We start from the raw sequence: 20,900 nt of genomic DNA, 5'->3' as shown, positions 1-20,900 counted from the left end.
GTCATCAGGTGTGACCCTGGGCCCTGCTTTTCAGGTGGGGACCGTCCTCACAAAGGCCCTTTTGTCCTCGCTTCCCAGGCCGGGGCGGTATTGTTCTCCCAGAGGAGCGCACAATGGGGCATTGTGCGAGCAGAAAAGGCCCCCTTGTTCCAGCCTCCACTCGGGCGCCCCCCCGGGCTTGCCCAGGGTGGACGGGAGGGTGGGAGGATCTGCTGGGAGCTCGAGTGTCCTCTGGGGTCTGCACAGAAGTCCCATCTGCCTGCGTAGGGGTGGGGCGAGCTGCCCGGCAGGGCTCGGCCGAGGCAAGGTGGCACCCCACACACTGCAGCCCGAACCTAATCAGGGAGCACCGGGGCTTCGGAAATCACCCGGAAGCACTGCTTTCCCAACAGTGGGCTCGCTTCTCCCTCTGCATTAAGGAGTAGCTGAGCATTTTACAGTGGCATGTAAACCTGGGTCTGTTTTTTTGGTGTGTGTGTTTTTTAAAGCATACAAAGATGATTAATTTATTATTTTCTTTAGGAGGCCCCGGGGATTGAACTCGGGACCTCATACATGGGAAGCAGGCGCTCAACCCTGAGCTACGCCCGCTCTCCCGGGATGTCTCACGCCTGGAGAAGGCACATCTCTCAATAGCACACACACAGCCTTCCCCGGAAGCCTGGACCAGCTGCAGCTGGAGACACCAGAGAGCGGGTGGCGGACAGGGTGGGGGCGGCAGGACGCACCCTCCCCTCTGCCCTGCAGCGGCGTGCCCAGGCCGGAGGCTCGAACTGACATTTCCAAGCAAAGAGCTGCTTCCAGAAGGCCCCGGGGCTGCCCGCAGCAAGGCTGAGCGCCCACGCAGGATAGGACAGAGCCGGTGGGAGACCAGAAGCGGGGGAGGGGAGAGAGCGGCAGCCCGCGCCACCGGCCACGAGGGCCCTCTGCCTCGGGTGGGAGCCGGCCCCATGTCCCCAGGGGAGGGCGGGAGTTCTGCGGCCTCAGGGCGGCCCCTGGGCCCGAGGCACACACCGCCCCGGCTGGCGCTGCTCCCAGCAGCTGCGCGGGAGGCATCCCAGCACGCTGAGCCCCGTGTCGCCCCCTCCAGCTGTCGCCAGCACCGCCCGGCAGCCTCTGCCTCGCACAGCCACTGTCCCTGGCACCCAAGGGCAGCTTGGGCCTGAGTCTACCCGCGCACCCTTCACTTACCCCGAGTTTTCATTTCTCGAACTGCTTATGGCAGTGGGGGCAGGGCTAACATCTGTCGCTTTCCTCTAGAGGGGCGGTCATCCAGGGCTATCCTGTCCTGCCTGCCCGGTGGCCAAAACCCCGGGGTGAGGTGGCAGGTGCGGCGGGGGGCGGGCGAGCAGGTGCTGTGCCAGCTGCTGCCTGTCCTGGAACCGTGACTCAGGACAGCTGTTCTGCGCGGCTCGCCCACGCCCGCACCCCAGAAGGACTGGTGGCTCCATGCCGCCCTGCGGGCTGGCAAGCCGGGATTTCTCAGCAGAGTGCAAAAGGAAGAAACCCCATCTCTGCATTCTCCAGTTGTAGAGCCACATGCTAGAAAGAGCATGTGGTTCATTTTGCTTTTTCTGAGAATCATATTCGGAGCTGGAAGGAGTCTGAGAACCTGCCGGGTCCTGCGGTCACAAACAGGAGACCACGGGCTGGACTCTGCCCATCAGGCTGTATCAGTGTATCAGTTATCGACTGCCACAATAATGCTGCGTAACAAACAACCTCAAAACCAGCCTTGGTGTCCACCAGGTGGTTCTACCAGCCTGGGCTGGGCTCACTCAGGTAACTGCGTCAGCTGGCAGGTCAGCGGCAGTCTGGGGGGCCTCAAAGGGCCTTGGGGCCATGGCGGTCTCTGTCCAGCCATCCCAGTTTCCACCACTCCCACGGCCACGCCCACAGCAGCACCCACACTTTCCTTCCCTGCTCAGCCCATACCCCTTAGATCACAGCGCAGGTGCCCGTGGCCCAAGCGGGGTAGCTTTGCCCAGCGCCATCCAACAGCATGATTCTGCCTTCCTCGTAACTCGCCCAGCAGTTGGAGAAGCGGCCAGCTCGCTCCTGGAGAGGGCGGGTGCAGCGCGGCTCCGCGCTCTCCTGGGAGGCACGCGCAGTGGGCCGCCGGCCGGAGGCAAGCTCTCTACCTTGTCGGCGTGGCTCGACGAGGACTTCACGAGCAATTAAAGCATGACAGACGCCAGGTGTTGGCTGTGGCACGCCCGCCGCCCTGGAATGCCAGCCCTCTCGGCCGGCCGGGACCCTAGAACACAGGAGGCCTCCACCCCCTGCTGCTCAGGGGCGCCGGGACCCACCCGCCGCCAGCCTGCCACGGAGTGCTGGGATGGAGCGGGGGCCCCTGAGGCCTCGTGGTGGCCCGGTCCAGAGGAGCCTCCCCTACCCCCAGGGCGGGTGGGGCTGTCAGGTTCCCCCGAGCCCACCTGCAGCCCTGATCCCACAGCACCCCGTGGGACCCCGTTTCTATGAACACCGACCCTCGCGACCCGCTTCACGAGGATGCTCCGCCGGCATGGGCTCCCCGAGGCCCCGGGAGGCAGGGCTGGCGTGCGGGGGGAGCCCCGGAGGGGTTCGCCGACTGAGCAGCGGAGGAAGGCGGCGCAAGCAGGGCCGCGGGGCCCTCGTCTCACAGCGACGGGCTTCGAGCCACGGAGAGGCGCTTCCCAGCCCACAGGTTGGTGGGGACTCTGGCTCGGGGCTAGGGCTTCCGGGCTGGGCTGTCCCTCCACTGCTCCCGGCACCTGTCCACGTGCACGTGGCCCACTCCGCATCGCTCCATGGCGCGGAGGCTCAGGGACAGGTCAGCCCCTGGCCACCAGCCTCCCCGATGACCGTCGGCACACACGGCAGGAGGGCGGGCGGTCAGTGCCTTCTTGTCACAGGCCAAGGCACCCATTTCCACTTGTACTGACAGCGAGAGGGACCGGGTGAGCCGTGGGGGCAGGGGACCCCGAGGAAGGGGACATTGGCATTTGCAACTGGGGAACCTGGGGCCTGGGCCAGCCAGCAGCTGCCCCCCTCCATGCCCACCCAGGGGGGCGGGTCCCAGGGGCTGGTGGCCACCCCACTGTTCTCCCACGCCAGCCCCGAGGGGTCGACGCAAAAGCAGATCCAGGAAATGCCGGCCCCTCCCGCCCCTTCCCGGAGAACTTCAGCAAAGGTCTGGGCGCAGCACCCTGTCTGAGCCTTTGGGACATCACATCTTCGCCCCCGGCGCGGCTCACCTCGCGTTCTGGAAGAAACTCCTTGCCTTCCACTTGCCGGATTCCCCGCCGGGGCCGTCCTGGAGCCAGTCTTCCCTCAACCCCTGCCAGCACATTCAGAAAAGCCGCCACCGGGGAGGCCTTGGTGCTTGGGGGGTCTCCGGAAGTGCCCATCACGGCAGAGGCGGCCCAGGGCCACGTATCCAAAGGGGATTTCCCTCCTCTCCATCTTAAGCCGCCACTCGCCTCTCCCAGGGGTCCTTGGAACGAGCTTCGGTGTCTGCTTTCAGGGGGTTCAAACGTGGACCCCTCAAGCAAGCCCAGAAGTCTAAATGTCAGGCCTGGAAGAGTGAGCGTGGCGCTCGCAGCCCGCCTGGACCCTGCTGATCTGAGGAGAGGTCCTGTCGACGTCTGGGAGACCCCCTGCGTCCCCTGCCCGGGGCCTCTCTCTGCTCCCTGCATCGCTTCCAGAGGAACTCAGCGCCCGGGAGGAAGAGGAGACGGGGCGTGCAGGCCAGGGGATGGTGATGGGCAGGGGGCCAGGGGAGCGAGCGCCAGGATGGGGCTGGGGTCCAAGTGTCCAGGGCACGAGGGCCTGGGAGGGGGCTGGAGCACACAGAATTCCACAGGGCAGGAAACAGCACCCCGACTCTACCTGCTCGAGTGAGGACTGCAGTTTATTGGCTTACGGGACAGAAAAGTGCAGAGAAGGTACAGCGAGACCTGGAACCTCAAACGCCACCCGCACACTCAGTTTCCCTCCAGAGATGGACTGGTGCCTGGCCGGAACCCCCTGCCGGCCCGAGACCTACCGGAGAAGGCTGCCTGTCAGACCCCCGGGGCTCTGCCAAGGGCTCAGGGTCACTCCGGGCTGACGCCACCCCAAGCCCTTGGTGGGAGGAGGTCCCTGGGTAGCAAGCCTGGTGGGGGCCATCCATCCTCGGGGTCAGCACTGCCCGTGCCCCAGAAGCCCTCCAAAATGAAGGCAGCGTGGCAGAGGAGCCCCCGGGCTGCGGCTGTCAAGCTCAGGTGCTGGGGGTGTCCCCTCAGGATGCCTCCTGCGGCATCGGGGAGCAGGTGCAGGTGAGATGGGGGGAGGGCTGCCCAGGCCCATCCCCCGACCCGGGCCCATCCCCCAACCCAGGGCCGCACGTGCTCGAAGCAGCGCCACCCGTAGCGTGCTGCAGCGGGCACGGAGGCGGCCAGCTCGCGAGGGACTGCTAAGGGGCTGGGTTTGACCTGAGCTGGGACCCCGGCTGGCGCGGCTGTCACCCCGGGAACCGTGACATCGACGCGGGGAGCGGGTGAAGCTCGGCCGCAGGCCCTAAGGCCCTGGGCGCCTGGAAGCGGTGCCAGGAGGAGCCTGAGAGCCCCCTCCTCTCCGGAGACCCAGCGGGACAGGGACCCGCGCCTCAGATCCGCTCTGCGCGCCGCGCTTCGGCCCAGCTGGCAAAGTCCTGAGTGCCGGGTGACTGAGGCAACACGGGGTGACGGGCCAGCACCTCCACTGGCCTCAGGAGCCGTGGACACAGGGGCACACTGCCCCCCAGCTCTCCCCCTTTGCCTTCCCCTTAAAGACTGCGCAAAATCCAAGCGTGGCCTCCCGGACCGCCGAGAGGGGCCGGCAGCCTGGCTGTGCGGGAGGTGCACGGGCCTCCTCGCGTCCACGCGGCCTAGAGCAGAACCGCCCGCCCGGCCCCCCAGCCCCCACACGCCGGGGCACACGTGGGCACGCGGACATACGTGCAGGCATGCGTGTGGGCTTCCTGTGCTGGCCATTCCCAGAGGCTGGGGCGAGGGCAGGCCCGGGCCTCCCCGGGGTGCTGGACAGCCTAGCCCTTCCAGCACTTTCCTGCTGACCGCCCAGGCCTGGGCCCATCTGGTGGGCACACGGGCCAGGTAAGCCCACGCCCCTTCTTTCTGGAGCCCCTGGAGTTCGCCTCGTTTCTCTCAGTTTTCCCAGGCACCAGCTGATGGGTCTGGGGCCAGGTGCCCGGTCCAAGGCAGGGCTTCCAGCACATTCCCAAGAGAAGAGGGGCTCAGCACCTGTAAGTGCAGGGGCAGGTGCGGCATGCTGGGAGAGGCAGCTCACAGAGCTGCCCTGCAAGTTCTCAAGTCACTGTGGCCCCTCTTTTCTCAAACACCCCGTGCTCTTGTGCCTCAGGGCCTTTGCACTTGCTGGCCCTCTGCCAAGAACACTTTGGTCTCTCTTGGCAAAGGGCGGATGCTTCAGGCCTCAGCCTAACCGTCGCCCTCCTCTTGACCACCTGCCTCCCCCTCCTCTACCCCAGCATCTCCAGGGCCAGAACCCGAAAAACTCCTGGAGGACACAGGGCCCACCCTAGAGTCCGCCCTGTCTGGAAGCCATGTCCTGGTGCCCACTCCGGGGCCCGCCCAGCCGCTGAGAACAGGGGCCGAGGGCAGCACTGATGGAGACCGAGGCCAGACAGCACCTGGCAGTTTTCTGCGGCCTTCAAGGCAGCCTGGAAATGAGCCTGGGGGGGGGGGGAGGAGGTTAAGGGTGCTACCAGGCCTGCCCAGAAATGGCAGGGGCCACACCCGGGCCCCCATCGGCCCTCTGGGGGGTCCCTGCGGCCCGGGGAAGGTGCACGGGGTGGGGGGGCTGAGGGTGGGGCTAGGCCAGCCCTGCAGCCCTGGACTCCCTGGCCCAGCCTCCTCAGGGCATCCCAGGGGTCACCTCGCTGTGTCCTCAGAGGTCAGGAAGTGGGTGAGTCGGTGTGGGGTCATCAGAGGGCAGCTGCCCTGCCAAGCGCGGCTTCGTGGGTACCTGGGAGGCCCCCGTGGCCCTGTGGCTGCCTGCGGGGATGGGGGTTGGGGGCACTGTTGGGCCAGGTCTCCCTGCCCACACTCCTCTGCCAGCGCTGCATGCATGGGTCTCCCCGGCCCTGCGCCATCCTCGCAGCAGCCCCCGGCCCCGCCCACCCCTCGTGGGAGGAAGACCCCCGAGGCAGGAGAGCAGGCCCCTCTGGCCACCGGCCCAGCCACACGGTTCTCTTAAAGGGCGGTCCCCAAGGGTGCTCTCCCAGCTGGGCGGGCTCTGGGGCAGCAGGGCCCTTCCAGGAGGCTGGAGGCCTGGGCTGCGCCAGGGCCCCCAGCTCCCAGGCCAGGGCAGTCCAGATGCTCGGCGGTGGGTGCCGGAAAGCCCCAGGGCCGCGGGGAGCAGGCCTCGACTCCGCCCCGGATGAGCGCAGCAGTTCTAAGGAATTCGCTGGGAAGCTGAGCCGAGTTGCCAGGTGTCCGGAGTCGCCAGGTGTCCGGCACGGGGCCTGACAGTCGCAGGGTCACCACCTTGCCCGCGGGCGTGGGAGACAGCGTTCTGCTCGGCCGGAAGCGCAATATGGCCCGCAGGTTGCTGAGGGTGGGGGGACTCTCCAGCAGGACCCCTAGTTTCGACTTGGAGTTTTCTGATCTCAGAGAGCCTCTTCTGCTGGGGGACTGCAGCGTGTCTCTCTTCTGTGGCTCCCGCCGCGGCTCGCGGGAGTGGGTGGCTGTGGGTGCAGCGTGGGGTCACTGAGGTCACAAACTCGGAGACGCACGGGTCGCGCGTGGGCCGGTTTGTCGCCTCCCCGAGCGTTTGGTGAAAGAATCCGCACTGTCCTCGGGAAGCCCGGGCCCCAGGGCCAGCTCGCGGGGGCGGCCTCGGGCGGGCACTCTTGACTCGGGTGTCTCTCTGCCAACACCGCTCAGGGCGGCGACCCCGTGCCTGCCACGCCCCCCACAGGCTCGCCTACCCTTCGGCTCCGGGCGCCCAGGGCGCAGGGGACCGGAGCGGCCTCCGCCTCCTCCCGACCACCCAGGGCTGCCGGGCCGGACGGCCGCGGTGACCCCACCCCCGGGTCACACCCGGAAGGCCCAGGCCCCCGCGTCCGGCCGCGCCATCCGCAGGCGGCCCGGGGGACTAGGCTGCGCCGGCCAGAGCAGGCCCCGCCCCCGGCGCGCCCTCGCCCCCTCCCTGGACGCGCGCACGGGGTCGGGGCGGCGGCGCGGGGCCCCCAGCTCTGGCCCGCGGCCCCGGCGCCTTTACCTGGGCGTGCGCGGCCCGCAGGCTCGGGCGTGCCGGGCGGCTCCGGGTGCTCGCGCTGCCCGGCGGGCGGCGGCCCGTCCCCCCCCCTCCCCAGGCCGCGGGCTGGCGGGGGCCGGTCCCCGCCCCCGGCGCCTCCGAGCTGCGGGCGAGACATCGGGGCTCGAGACGGCTGGGGGCGGGGAGGCCCCCGAGGACCCGCTCCTCGCGGGGCGCGTTGCCCGGAGCTGGGCGAGGGGGCGGGGGCGCCCTGGGCCGGGCCCCACGTGGGGCGGGGCGCGCGCGCGCGGCGCTGGCTTTTGGGGCGGGGGCGGGGCGGCCGCGCTCCGCCCCGGGGGAGGGGGCGCGCCGGCCAATGGGGAGCCGCGCGGGGGGCGGGGCCTGGCGGCGCCGCTTAAAGAAACTTGTTGCGGCGGCGGCGGAGCCGGGACGGGGCGGCGCGGGCGCGCGGGCGCGCGGGGCGGGCCTCGGCGCGGCGACCCCCGGGCGAGGCGCGGAGGCCGCGGCGCGGGCGGGCCCGGGGCGCGGCCCCGATGCTGGACATGAGCGAGGCGCGCGCGCCCTGCAGCCCGTCGGGCCCCGCCAGCTCCATGTCGCACGTGGACGACTCGGACTCGGACGCGCCGCCGTCGCCCGCCGGCTCCGAGGGCGCGGGCCGCGCGGCGGGGGCCGGCCGGGCCGAGGCGGCGGCGGCGGCGGCGGACGAGCGCTTCCCCGCCTGCATCCGCGACGCCGTGTCGCAGGTGCTCAAGGGCTACGACTGGAGCCTGGTGCCCCTGCCGGTGCGCGGCGGCGGCGCGCTCAAGGCCAAGCCGCACGTGAAGCGGCCGATGAACGCCTTCATGGTGTGGGCGCAGGCGGCGCGCCGCAAGCTGGCGGACCAGTACCCGCACCTGCACAACGCCGAGCTCAGCAAGACGCTGGGCAAGCTGTGGCGGTGAGCGGGCGCGGCGCGGCGGGGAGGCGGGCGCCGCGCCTCGTGGGGACCCAGGGCCGCGCTCTGCCAAGCGCCGGGCTGCGGCTCCCCACGCGGACGGGGGAGGCATGTGAGGGGCGGCATCCGCCTGCTGGCAGCGTCCCCCTCGGTTCTCCTCCTCCCCTGCTGCTTCCGTGCCCCCCACCGGGGAGGAAGGAGTGGGGTGAGCCGGCTGTGCCCTGAAGGTCCCTTTGGCCTGGCGAAGGTCTGTCCTTCAGAGGCGGAAGGCAGGGCTCTCGGGCAGTGGCTCTGCCGCTGCGGCCGACGAGCGTCCCCATGCCCTCTCTGGCCCTCAAGTGGGTACTTGGGGTCCAGGGTGCAGGGTCCCTGCTTGAGCAGGCACGCCCTCTGTTTTTGTCTCCTGCGCGCTCGGGGGTCCGGCAGCGGGCGCCGCTCTAGGGCCGGGCGGGGGGGAGCTGCGGGAGGGCCAGGCTGTGCGCGCAGCCCGTGGAGGCCGCCCCCAGAAGCCTGCTGGGGGGGCCGGCGCCACGTTTGTGCTGCTTTTTCCGCTGCTCCTGTAGAAAGCCCCAAAGGGAGGGGACCGGCCGGGAAGTAGAAGGGGGAAGAGGGAGCGGGGCTTGGGGGCCTGCTGCGGGGCTGCGGCCGCCCCCGCCCACAGCGGCCGGCGCGGCCTGGAGAGGGCCGGTCTCCCCCGGCCCCAGGCGTGCCGACGGCCGGCCGGCGTTGGGGTTCCTGCGGCTGTGGCGGGTGCCCCGGGGCGCAGGCCCCCCGCGCCGCCCTGACGCCGGCCCCCGGCTCCGCAGCTTGCTGAGCGAGAGCGAGAAGCGCCCCTTCGTGGAGGAGGCGGAGCGCCTGCGCGTGCAGCACAAGAAGGAGCACCCCGACTACAAGTACCAGCCGCGCCGCAGGAAGGGCGCCAAGGCCGGCCACGGCGACGCGGACGCGGGCACCGAGCCGGGCCGCCACCCCCGGCGGCGACGGGATGCACCACCACAGTGACCACACAGGTGGGCACGGCCTCCCCCCGCACCGGGCAGGGGCGCCCTGCGGCTGAGCGGGTGACGGTGGTGAGAGGCGGGGGCCGCGCAGCCACCAGGGGCGTCGGCGGGATCAGCTGGGGCTGTTTGTCCCGCACCCCGCCCGCGGGGACCCTCCCTCCCCCGGTCGGCCTTGTGGGGTGGCACAGCTGCCCGCGGGGCGGTCAGCAGGCAGTCTCAGAATCGGGCCGCCCTGGGGGCGTCGCGGCCGGCCCAGCGGCCTCGGGCACACCGGCAGAAGCCACGGGGCTGCGCTCCGCGGGGGGCGGCCGCCCTCTTCCCACGCCCCGCGGTCTCCGTGGTCTCCGCGCATGTCCTGGGCCTCCCTTAGGACGGACTCTCCGGGGTTTTCTCAGGCAGGGGGCGAGGCTTGGCAGGAACGCCTGGGAAACAGAAAGAAACAAAAAGCCGTTGATCCTACCTGCGGCTGCCGGCGCCCTCCCCGGGCCCACACAGGGGTCATTCATGCCTGGCGCGCTCTCCCCCTCCCCCCCAGGGCAGACCCACGGGCCACCCACCCCGCCCACCACCCCCAAGACCGACCCGCTCCCCGGCGGCGGCAGCAAGCCGGAGCTGAAGCTGGAGGGGCGCCGCGCGGCCGACGGCGGGCGCCAGAACATCGACTTCAGCAACGTGGACATCTCGGAGCTGAGCAGCGACGTGGTTGAGGGCATGGACGCCTTCGACGTCCACGAGTTCGACCAGTACCTGCCGCTCGGCGCCCACGCGGCCCTGCCCGCCGAGCCCGGCCAGGCCGCCGGCGGCCCGTACAGCGGCGCCCCTTACGTCCACCCCGGGTGGGCCCACAAGGCCTCGCCCCCCGAGGCGGGCCCCCCGCGGCCCCACATCAAGACGGAGCAGCTGAGCCCCGGCCACTACGGCGACCGACCGCACGGCTCGCCCGGCGCCTACAGCGCCCAGGCCTGCGTGGCCGCGGCCGCCCCCGCCGCCGGCTCCTGCGCCGGCTCCCAGTGTGACTATAGCGACCTGCAGTCCCCCGGCTACTACAGCCCCTACCCCGGCTACCCGTCCGGCCTCTACCAGTACCCTTACTTCCACTCGTCCCGCCGCCCCTACGCCGCGCCGCTGCTCAACGGCCTGGCCCACAGCCCCACCAGTAACTGGGACCCGCCCGTGTACACCACCCTCAGCCGGCCCTGAGGGACGCCGCGGAGGAGGGGCGCACGGACCCCGGCCCGGCCAAGGGGGCCGTCTTTCGACGGCAGCGCCGCCTGCTCGCTGCTCCGGACCGCGCCCCACCGCCCCGGCCCCCCGGCTCCCGCCCGCAGACGAGCCCCCTTGCCGCCCTCTCTCTCCCGCTGGTGATGACTGGCAGTTCCGGGGTGGAGGGCGGCTGCCTGCGCGCTTTTCTGGAAGGATTCGCGGACGCCGGCACGTGGGTTCTGCATCTCGGTAAACGTAAACCGGCAGCCTCGGACGAAGGAAAGGAGGGAAGAGGCGTGAGGTTTCGGGGTGGCTGGGCCCTGTGGGTGGTGTGCCCCCTTATCCGCAGGCTCCACCCGCGGGTCTTCTCGGGAGGCGCCGCAGACCCGAGCGGCTCCTGGTAGTCGGTTCTTCCAGGCAGGCTTTGGCCGACATTAACACTTCCTTTATCATTATTGTTATCGTTATTGTTACTGAAGCTTAAATGTGGTTGATTTGTGTCTTGGGAACTGTTGAAGCATATTTATGTTCCGTTTTATTTTATCTTTAATTAATGAAGTCATTTGTGCGAAGGGTAGAATTTAAAACGAAGTGCAAGCCCGGGAGGCTTAGCGAGAGGTGCAGGTGGGATCCGAGCCCCCCGGGCGGAGCAGAGCCCGGCTGCTGAGCGGCCCCCGGGGCGGGGGGTCCTGGCCGCTCACGTGGTTCCCGCTCGGCGGGCGGAGGGCGGGTCACACCGCGTCTGGGCTCCGTGGCTGCCCCAGCACCTGGTGCCAGGTGGAATTTGGAAGGCGGGGGCGGGTGGCCATGCCCAGTGGGGTTTCCCAGGAAGGACGGGTGGCCACGGGAACACGTGGGCCTCGGCTTTGGACCCTGGCGTCACCCACCACGCTGTGAAACTAGACCGTCCCCACTAACCGTGTTTAGAGCCTCAGCCGCAGGAGAACGCCCCGACGTCCCGCGTGGTTCCGGCAGCGTGCTGAGCGCGTGCTAACCGCTGCTTCGTGGAAATGCGTGCCTTTAAACCTTTGTAAATGGAAACACATTTGAGAAGTGGCTCCTTTTTACTTTTTCTACTTTTTCCTACCTTTTTTCTAAAAACTTTGTTTTTGGCGTATTTTTTTTTTCTGGGGGTGGGGGCAGGGAACTACAGCAAACTCATTTTTACGCAATCTGTTTTTCTGCGTTGAGCTCGGGAAGACTTCGGCTGTCACTTACCTGCTGTGTTTCGCTACTTTCTGACCAAGCAACTTTTGTACAGATGGATCTGATAAAATAAAAGAAAACCCACCAGGCCTCTGCTCTCCGCAGGCTGTTTTGTGTGTGGCTTTGCAGGAGTGTGCGGGGAAGGGGCTGGGGACCGTCATCCCGAAAGGGCACCCGGGGAGGCTCCCCGCCTTAAGCCCGAGTTGCCCCCCAAGAGGGCGACTGTCTCGGGGCCGTGGGGGTGCCCACCCAGGTCAGAGGCAGCACTCAGGCCGCAGGAGGCGGTTGGACGCCCCCTCCCCGGCGCAGCCTGTGCCTAAGCCTCCTCGGGCGAGCGGCGATTCGCCTGCCCTGGCGGGGCCTGTTAGTGGGCGAAGCCGAGGGCTGCCTGGCGCTGCCCGTCCTCTCGGGAGCTCGGGGCCGCTTCTGGGCGGCTGGCGGCATTTTTCGGGCCCTGGCCCGGGGCCAGCCTGGGAGCTGGACAAAAGCCCGCCGGAGCCGCAAAGCTGTCTGGTTGGCGGAGTTTCCAGGGAGAAAACGGTTCTGGGCGTGGGAGCCAGGGCCGCGCCGCCCGCGGGGCACCTCGGGGCACTCGGGCCGGGCAGGGGCTCCGGGCTCGCCAGCCTCGGTGGCGCTCACGGGGCGGGGCCGCTCTGCGGGGGAAGGGCCAGCCCGGTCTCGGGCGAGGCGCGTCAGTGCCCGCGTGGAGGCCGCCGGCCGCCCGGGCCCACGCGAGAGCCGCGGCCAGGCAGGGCGCCCGGCGCCTGGCGCCGACAAAGCCAGGCAGCCGCCCCCGCAGCCCCTCGCGCCGGGGCTTGCCAGACCCCGAGGTTCGAGGCCCCGGGGCCCGCCGCTGCCTGGACTTGGCCGCGTGCCTGAGGATTAACCCCTGGGGTGCCGGCGCCCCGCCTCGCTCACAGGCCCTCGTGGCTCTCAACACTGCCGCCTGGCCGGCCCAGCGGAGACGAGCATGGACACTGGGGGCATCGGGTGTGGGGTTTCCTGCGTCTTGAGCTTCTAGAAGCTTCGGCAAAGGAAGGGTAGCTTCGGCCGCCTGGCTGGACCTGCTGCTGACTGGCCGGGGGGTGCAGAGGCGCAGCTGCTTCCTTACCTGCTGCCTGCCCGCCCCTCCCTGCTGGCCCCCGCCCCAGGCTCTGGCCCCCTTCTGGCTGGTGGCTTCCCCTCTCATGTCCCACCCCCCCCCCGCCCTCAGGCTCCAAGTGCCCTGGCACCCCAACCAGCCTCCGGGCTCGAATGGCTCAGCTGCCTGGCCAGCTCCCGACCCCAACCATGCCTCAGTTTCCTTTCCTGTAAGGGAGGTTTGCCCACTGCCACTCTAAAGGCCTTTCCATGGAGCAGGATTGAGAGACGAGACCTTGGGGTGGGGCTCCACGAGCCTGCGGATGGACCTGGGGGTCTGGGCCCCTGTGCCAGGTGTGACGGGCCAGTGCCCTTTGAGTTCATGCCATAAGGGCTGCCTGGCCGAGCCCCAGCTCCCAAGACCTCGGGGCCTGCTCCACCGGCCATCTGGAGGAGCAGGGCAAGGCTGGGCTCTGGGAGCCCCCTCCCCCTGGCCTGGGCCCCTCCAGGGCCATGTGGGTGGGCCTCTGGGCATCCCAGCGTGGGACAAGCTCTCCGAGGAGACCCTGCAGATTTAAGAAGCATCCGTTCCAGGGGGTTTCTTGGAATCTGTGTAATACCGGGCTGTGCTGCGGGGGGAGGGCTTGTAGGCCGTCTAGTCTGCTGTCCACTGACGGGCCCCCTCCCCGGCACCGGTTCGAGCCTCGGCAGCTGGGCCCACAGCTGGGGCCCCGAGGGTCGGGGGTCTCTCTGCTGCCTCAAACACTGGCGGCCCCAGGATGCATCCAGCACACAGCCAGGGCTGGCCGCCCAGGGACGGCCCTCATGGCCCTGCCTCACCCCCACCAGCTTCTCCCCAGCCCCGTTCGGGCCGAGCACACCATCGGCCCAGCCCAGGACATGCCGTGGGAAAAGTCCCTGCTTCTCCTTTCCTCTCCCGCCAGGAGAGCGCTGCCCCTGACCTCAGCCGGGAGAACGCCCTGTGCCGGCAGAAAGGGGAAATGGCTTTTATGGCCCCCCTAATTTCTGATAGAAGGAAAAGCCCCTTCCAGCCCAGCCGCTCCTTCTGGCCAACGTCGGCTTTCACGAGCGAGTGGGCAGCTGGCGGGGCCCCTGCGAGCAGCCCCCGCCGCCCGGGGGTCAGACATGGGACCCTCTCGGCCGAGCCGGGCCCCCAAGGCCGAGCTGGGCCCCTGAGGCCGTGGGCTGGGCTGGGTCGCCGAGCCACCTCGCCCTTGTGTCCGACGGGACGTCCTGGGCCCCCGGCCTGTCCAGGACCAGGCTCTACATCAGCCTCTCGGCTGCTCCGCGTTGGCCGTGGTTGCTGCCCGTGGCATTGGGGCCAGCGGAGCGCGTTCCTGGGGATGCAACAGCGCCTCCAGACGCGGGACCCATCGCCAACTTACCTCTGCCGGACCCCGCGGAAGCCTGTGCTGCCCAGGCCTGAGAAGGGCAGCAGGACAGGATGGCCGCCCACCGGGCAGCAGACAGGCGAGATAGGACGCACAGCCTGGAGGCTCCCCACAGCGGCCCGCACGCCCTGGTGCCCCAAAACTCTGGCCAGCAGCTCTAACCTACCCAGGGGGGTGGTGGACATGGGGGGCAGCAGGAGGGGACGGAGCCCGGCTGCCCATCGCCACTGCTCGAGCCATGGCGAAGGCGCCTGCTTCCGCCCCTCCACCCCGCCACCTGCCCCTGTCCCCACCGTACCTGCCCCCTCCTGCTCCCCCGGCTCCCCTGACCCCACTGTCCCGGGAGGGGCACAGGGCGACCCTGCCACAGGGTGTCCCAGGGCACCCAAGGGCTCTAGGCCGGGTATGGCGTCCGGTGCTGTCTCCCGCCCTGGCCGTCAGGGGCTTCCCTTCTCTGGTGGCTGGGGGTGATGCCCACCCCCAGAGGTGTCGGGGGACCCCGTGCAGCTGAGCGCTTGGCGCAGCACGTGACAGCAACATCAGGGCCACTGTCGTTCCTGCAAGCAGCATGGCGCTTCTCCACTCATTGCGCAAGGGGGCCTTGCTGGCGCTGGAGGAAATACGAGTGGAGGGGGGTGGAGTACCTGCCCCCAGGGCGGGGGCTGGAGGCCCACCCTGGCCGGCCCCCTCGCCCTCCCGCCCGCTTCCCCCAGTCCTCCAGCTACACTGGGGCACCCCGAGGCAGGAAGGCTGGGCTAGGAAGTCGGCTCGCTTCTCATGCCTCGGTTTCCCCTGTGACCTGGGGGACGACCACAGTCTAGCTGAGTTGGCCTGGCCTTGACGGAGGCATCGGCACGAGACGGCACCTCCCCGACCCTGACTCGGGGCTCAGCGGCACAGGGGGAGCCAGTTAAACCGCGAGCAGACCCCGTCCTCGGAATCCTGGTCTCGGGCTGGGCCCTCCCCGTGCCTCCTGCCCTCCCCATCTCCTGGGGTGTCGGGGCCAGCACTGGGGGCGGCACTGGCCTCGGGGGGGCGTCAGGTCCAGGGGATGCACCGGACTCCCTGCCCCGGGCGGTTCTCAGCTGAGGCAGCCACTCTCCGAGGCCCTTCCCCGCCCAGGGACCCCCTAAGAGGGTCAGGCAAGACCTTCCGGGGAACGGCTGGCCTAGGCCCCTCACCACTGCTCCCAGGCCAGGGGTGGGTGCCCCGTGCCAGGATGCGGCCCATCGCGTGGCCTGGGGGCTCTCAAGGGTTAAGGGGTGCGCAGCGCAGGGAGAGCAGCCGGTGGGCGCGGGGCCAAGGGCGCGGGAAGGCGCTGCATCTTAATGAATTGGTTTTTGCTGGGACGCCTTTGTCTGTCTTTATCCGGGGCACAATAAAAGAGTTAATTGGACAGAAAATGGCAGGCGAGGGACTGACAGGTCATCAGGGTGCTGGATGGCCGGGCGCGCGGCTGTGGAATGATAATGGCTGCGCTTTGTGTGTGCGGCCGGCAGCCCCCAGGCGGCCTGGCCGCGCTGCCCGTCGTGGACGCCGGGCGCCATTGCCACGCCAGCAGGACGCCCGGGCCCAGCGCCCCCAGCTGGCTTATGGGTTTTGGGTGGAGACCTGGCAGTCACGGGGCCCTGGCGGGCTGCTGGGCCCTCGGAGGCCACAAGCTAACTTGTCTTGGCACGCAGGGACCGCCGGCGGAGGGACTGGGACAGCTGCGAGGGGCAGCGCTGGGCAGGAGAAGGGCAGGAGCAGCTGGGGTGGCTGCCCTGAAGTGGCTAAGGGAAAAGGCTCCACCCGCAGACCGCCCCCCTCCCCCGGGGGTCTCTGGCTTCCACAGCGAGCACAAAGCAGCCAGAATGATGGCACCCAGTCCAGGGCTCGGAGGGCCAAGGCCGAGGCCGGGGGTTGAAGGCGGGGGGTGCTGGCACAGCTGGGGAGGGGGCCGGGCTGGGCCCAAGTCTGTCCCAGCAGCCCAGGGGCACATGCCTCCACTGCTGGGCATCTCGGGGCTGGACTGGGGTGGGGGTTGGGATGGGGGAGAACTTCCAGGACCAAGCCAGGTACCAGGTGAGCCAGCCTGTCAGCAGCCCTTCCCGGGCCGGGTGTTACGTGGTGGGATGTTGTGGGGCGCCACCCACCACCCACCACTAGTCCCTTCCCGCAGGGCTGCTTGAGCTCCCACTCCTCAGTCCTCACAGAGGTCCTGGAGGGCCCCATTATCCCCAACTCTGTCCCTGCACACTGCTCGCTGCTGCTCCTGGCCGGGAGGGACCCTGGGACCCCAGTTCCGGAAGCCTGAGTCTTCTACCTTTTTCCCAATAGGGAAAGGGGTGTTGAGGCAGGGTCCAGTCCACCTGAGGACGGGATGGTGGACAGCATGCCCGCCCTGGGGCTTGGGGCAGAGAGCCAGCTGGCAGGCGACTGGCCCCCATGTGCCCTGCCTGGGACAAGACACTGCCTCGGGCCTCAGGGGTCCATCTGTGAGATTGGAGGGGCAGTGTCCACCTCCCCAGCAACAGGGACTCATGGGACACGCATAGGGGTCTGGGGCTCAGCACAGGGCCTGGTCAAGGCACATTGCCCAGTTTGTCATTGAGCTAAAAGCAACATAGCCCAGGGAGTCAGCCTACAGGACAGGGCCGACGTGGCCTCCACCCACCCATCCATACATCCCCAATCCATGCACCCACCTACCCACCCATCCATCCACCCATCCACCCATCCACCCACACATCCATCCTGCCATCCATCCATCCATCCATCCACTCATTCACCCACCCACCCATCCATCCATTCTGCCACCTATCCATCCATCCATCCATCCGTCCATCCTGCCACCTATCCATCTGCCCATCCACCCACCCACCCACCCACCCATCCTGCCATCCTGCCATCCATCCACCCACCCTGCCATCCATCTACCCACCCACCCACCTATCCACCCATCCATCCATCCATCCTGCCACCCTGCCATCCATCCATCCACTCTGCCATCCATCCACCCATCCACTCACCCACCTATTCACCCACCCATTCAACCATCCATCCACACATCCACCCATCCATCCATCCATCCATCCATCTTTCATGAATCAGTGACCATCACATACCGGGGTGTGGGGTTTGAGGGAGAATGAGACAGACCTGGCCCTGTGCTCGCTCAGTCCAGCAGGGAAGGTGGGTACAGACTTGGTGTGGCACACCAGGGTGGGACAGAACTGTAGGAGCCCATATGGATACCCACCCTGCTCTGAGCTGGTTCCAGTGGGTCTTTGAACAGGGGTCCGTGAGCTAATCCCTTGCCCAGTGAAGATCCAGGAAAATAGTGATTGCCCGTCACGCCTTCCCTTGACCCCAGGGCCCCACCTGAACTGTGCAGACTTGCTCGTTCCTTGCAGGCCCTGAGGGGGAGGCAGGCCTCCTCTCTGAGCACTGAGCCCGCCCGAGGAGGCTGAGCTGTGGATCCCAGAGTCAGGAGCAGCCCCTGTGCCATTCTGGGTCCTAGGGCTCAGTGAGCAGCAGGAGGCATGTATCAGTTTCCTGGGGCTTCTGTCACTAAGCACCCAAACCCAGGGCTTAAAAGCACAGACATTTATTCTCTCAGCATCTGGAAACTAAAAGTCCAAGACCAAGGTAGTGGCAGGGCCACAGTCCCGTGCAGTCTCAGCAGAAGGCTGCTTCCTGGCCTGTTCCAGCTTCTGGTAGCCCCAGGCATCCCTCCGTCTCTGACTGTGACCACACACAGCCGTCTCCTTATCTCTGTGTCCCCTCTCCTCTCCCTTTAAGGACAGCAGTCATTGGATTTAGGGCCTCATCTTAACTAATTACATCTGCAAAGACCCTATTTCCAAATAAGGTATTGGGAGTTAGGACTTGAACATATCTTATCGGGAGACACATTTCAATCCGTAACATAAAGCAGTTTGCCTGGGATGTGCACTGAAAGTCCGCCTGAGCCCTGGGCAAACCAGGACTTGGGTGGCTGGTATGGGAAACACACCCTTTGCAGTGTGGGTGGTGAGGGGGGTGGAAGGTAGCCCCACCCAGGCACAAGCACCACAGCGCTGGGTGGCCTTACGAGCTCCACAGGTCCAGTGCTAGGCTCTCTCCTCTAATCACAACCTAGATGCCCGGACACAGAGCCACGGATCAGGGTGTATTTGCTGAGCAGAGGAATCAGGGCTCGCTCCAGAACGAATGAAGTCAAGTCTCAAGTCCTCCAAAGATTTAAGCCAAGTGAAGACTCGGTCTTAACTAAATGGTCTGGGACAGTGAAGCAGCAAAACAGCAAAGCAGAAGGCTTTTAAATGCTCCAAATGGGGAGAACAGCTTGTACGGGAGCTCCACTGGCAGGCAGTAAAGAGGGGCAGCTGACACGCAGGGAGGCACAGATGAGAACTCCGGCATCCTGCGCAGCCCCAGACCCGCAGGGCACACCCTAAGATGTCCAGAGTGGGGTCTGTGTGCGTGGAGCTGGTGTGGAATGGGGGCTCTGAGTGCAGAGGCACGGGAGGGACGGCCTTCTCGGCTGGAGCGCGTCTCAGAGCTATTTAGTCTAGAGCAGTGATTAACGGTGACAATTATGCCCTTGGTTATAAGAAATGGCAGGAGAGTGTGTCCTCCCATCTTGGAACGGCATGGCGATATTAAAGCTAGGGATTGCGTGCAGGGCCAGGGAGACGTGGGAAATCCTTCCTTCTCACACCTTCTATGTAAACTAAAGCTACTCTGAAAAATAATCTGTTTAAAAAGGCGTGGCCCCCACCAGGGTGGTCAGCGTAAGGAGGGGCCGGCGAACGCTGGCGCAGGTGCGAGAGCCTGCAGTGGTCTCCTGGCGGGGGTGTGCGTGGCAGAGCCGCTTCGAAAGGCGGTTCTGCCTGAGTGGGCACCCCACGGCCAGCAATCCCACACCTGGATACACACATGCTCACCCCAAGCCCACGAGGGTCTCGGTGTCACTGTCGTAGCCCCTGAACAGGAAACCTTAGGAGACTCCGTGACACCGGAAGGGCCAGGGACAGCGTGGTTGAGCTCCCACGCACAGAAGAACACTCCGCAGGGTTCCTTTTGTGTCCAGTAAAGAGCAGGCATGATGGCCCCAGGCCGTTCGGGCTCCCCGGGGGCCTGGGGCGCGGGGGCTCTGGGCCCCCCACAATCTGCATCCGGCTGGTGCCCCGGGCGCTGCTGTTCAGGAAGGTCCAACGCGCGCTTCATTTACGCCCGGGGCACTTCCACAGAAAGTCTTTTAGGGCAGAGCAGCAAGAAAAACATTTTGGAGGAGTGCCTCCAAAATCAGTGAAGAGTGGTGCCTGGCAAGCACTGGAAACCGTTCTCCAGCACAGCCGATTGCTGGGTGTGCCCTGGGCGGCTGCGGGGCCAAAGGCAGACCCGTTTCTCTCTAGACACCGGATCCGAAGAGAGGCGTCCAGGCCCCGGAACATTCTGCTCTGTCCACACAGGGAAGGAAAGTCCCCCGCGGCAGGGGAGTGGCGAGCCGACAGCCCTGCACTCATCTTGAGGCGCCTGGGAGCAGCTCTCGTAGCCCAGGGCAGGGAAGGCAGGCAGGCAGCAGGCGCTGGCCACAGGGGTGTCAATGGATGGGGAGCAGTGGGTGCTGCGCAGGAGCACCCCGGAGGCCGAGCAGCACGCCCAGCCAGCTCAGCCGGGGGGAGTCCGAGCCTGGAATCCAGGCTTGGGGCGGGAACGCGTGCACCCCAGAGTGGGAGTGGTGCAGAGGGGGATGGGGAGCTGCCACCTGACGGTGAGGACAGGTGCCCGGCCTGCCCCCTGCCCGGCCCCACTGCCCGATCCTTGAGACCCCGAGAACTTCAGGGGCTGGGGCTGGTCCCCCATCTTTGTGCCGTGGCCGCCCAGTTGGTGGCCCCGAGGCCGGGCCCTGGCAGTCCCCCCGGGAGCCGTGCAGGCATTGGGCGGCGCCGAGCCCCGAGCCCCCAGCCCAGCTCCTCGCTGGCGTCCAGGGGCCGGGGGGAGGCACCGCCCACAGGGCAGCAAGGGGAGGCCGCTGTGGGGGCATCGCCTCCCCTTACGTCTAGCTCCCCCCCCCCCGGGCCAAGGCAAGCCCCGGGCCGCCCCGGACCCCCCGGGGGGCTGCTCTTTGTGGGATGCGCGGTGGGGAGGGGGCGTCCCGCGGCCACCTGTGGAGGGTCCAGCTCTGCAAAGCAGGGGCGAGGCCGGCCGGGGCCCCTGCAGGGAGACAGGCTGCCTTTCAGTTTGCACAGGATTGTGCGCACCCCCCTTCTCGACTCCCAGGAGTGGGAGCCGGGGGGGCCCCTCGGCGCAGGCGCCATCACCCATTCCTTCCATTCTCGAGCTGATGCTGTGCCCGTGGGAGGCGGCGGGCGAGGCGGATCCGGCGCGTGGGTGCCCAGGCCGCGCCCTGCCTCGTTGCCACGGCGCCCACTCGTTAGAAACAGCCAGAATGAGGCTGTTTGGTGTGAAGCCCCTGGAGGCCCGCGCTGAATCCTGCCTTTATTTCCGGCACGCGACGCTCTGGGCTGCATGGCATCCCCGTCCCCTGCCTCGGCACGGGCGGGATGGCAAGCAGGGCCGCCCTTGGTTTTGGAGGGACGGAAGGACGGACGGTGGCTGGCGCGGCCCCTGCTGGCCCCCCGGCTGCTTGGGGGCCGGGACGCCTGCGAGCCTCGGACTCAGTTTCTCTGTCGGGGAAATGGGCACAGAACTGCCACCTGGAGGGAAGGGACAGTGGAGGCGCCACTGTGGAAACCGGTTGGCGGTTCCTCTAAGTTTAGGGGGTGATTCCCTCCTGGGCCCAGAGCAGGACTTGAAAGA

The 20,900-nt window shown here is 67.8% G+C and overlaps 1 protein-coding gene across 1 annotated transcript; it reads left to right on the top strand.

The window, feature by feature from the left end:
- Nucleotides 1-7,790: 7,790 nt before the first annotated feature.
- SOX8 (SRY-box transcription factor 8) lies at nucleotides 7,791-11,690 on the top strand. Its single transcript, XM_058286710.1, is given in 4 exon segments — nucleotides 7,791-8,194; nucleotides 8,998-9,160; nucleotides 9,162-9,201; nucleotides 9,728-11,690. Coding segments are annotated over 4 exon segments (1,272 nt in total). The 3' UTR covers nucleotides 10,393-11,690.
- The last annotated feature ends 9,210 nt before the right edge of the window (nucleotides 11,691-20,900 follow it).

This window comes from Dasypus novemcinctus, chromosome 23 (genome assembly GCF_030445035.2).
Source record: "Dasypus novemcinctus isolate mDasNov1 chromosome 23, mDasNov1.1.hap2, whole genome shotgun sequence".
In the NCBI taxonomy this organism is placed as follows: Eukaryota; Metazoa; Chordata; class Mammalia; order Cingulata; family Dasypodidae; genus Dasypus; species Dasypus novemcinctus.
Note: the sequence above shows the minus strand (reverse complement) of the source record. Positions and strands in the feature narration are given on the sequence as shown.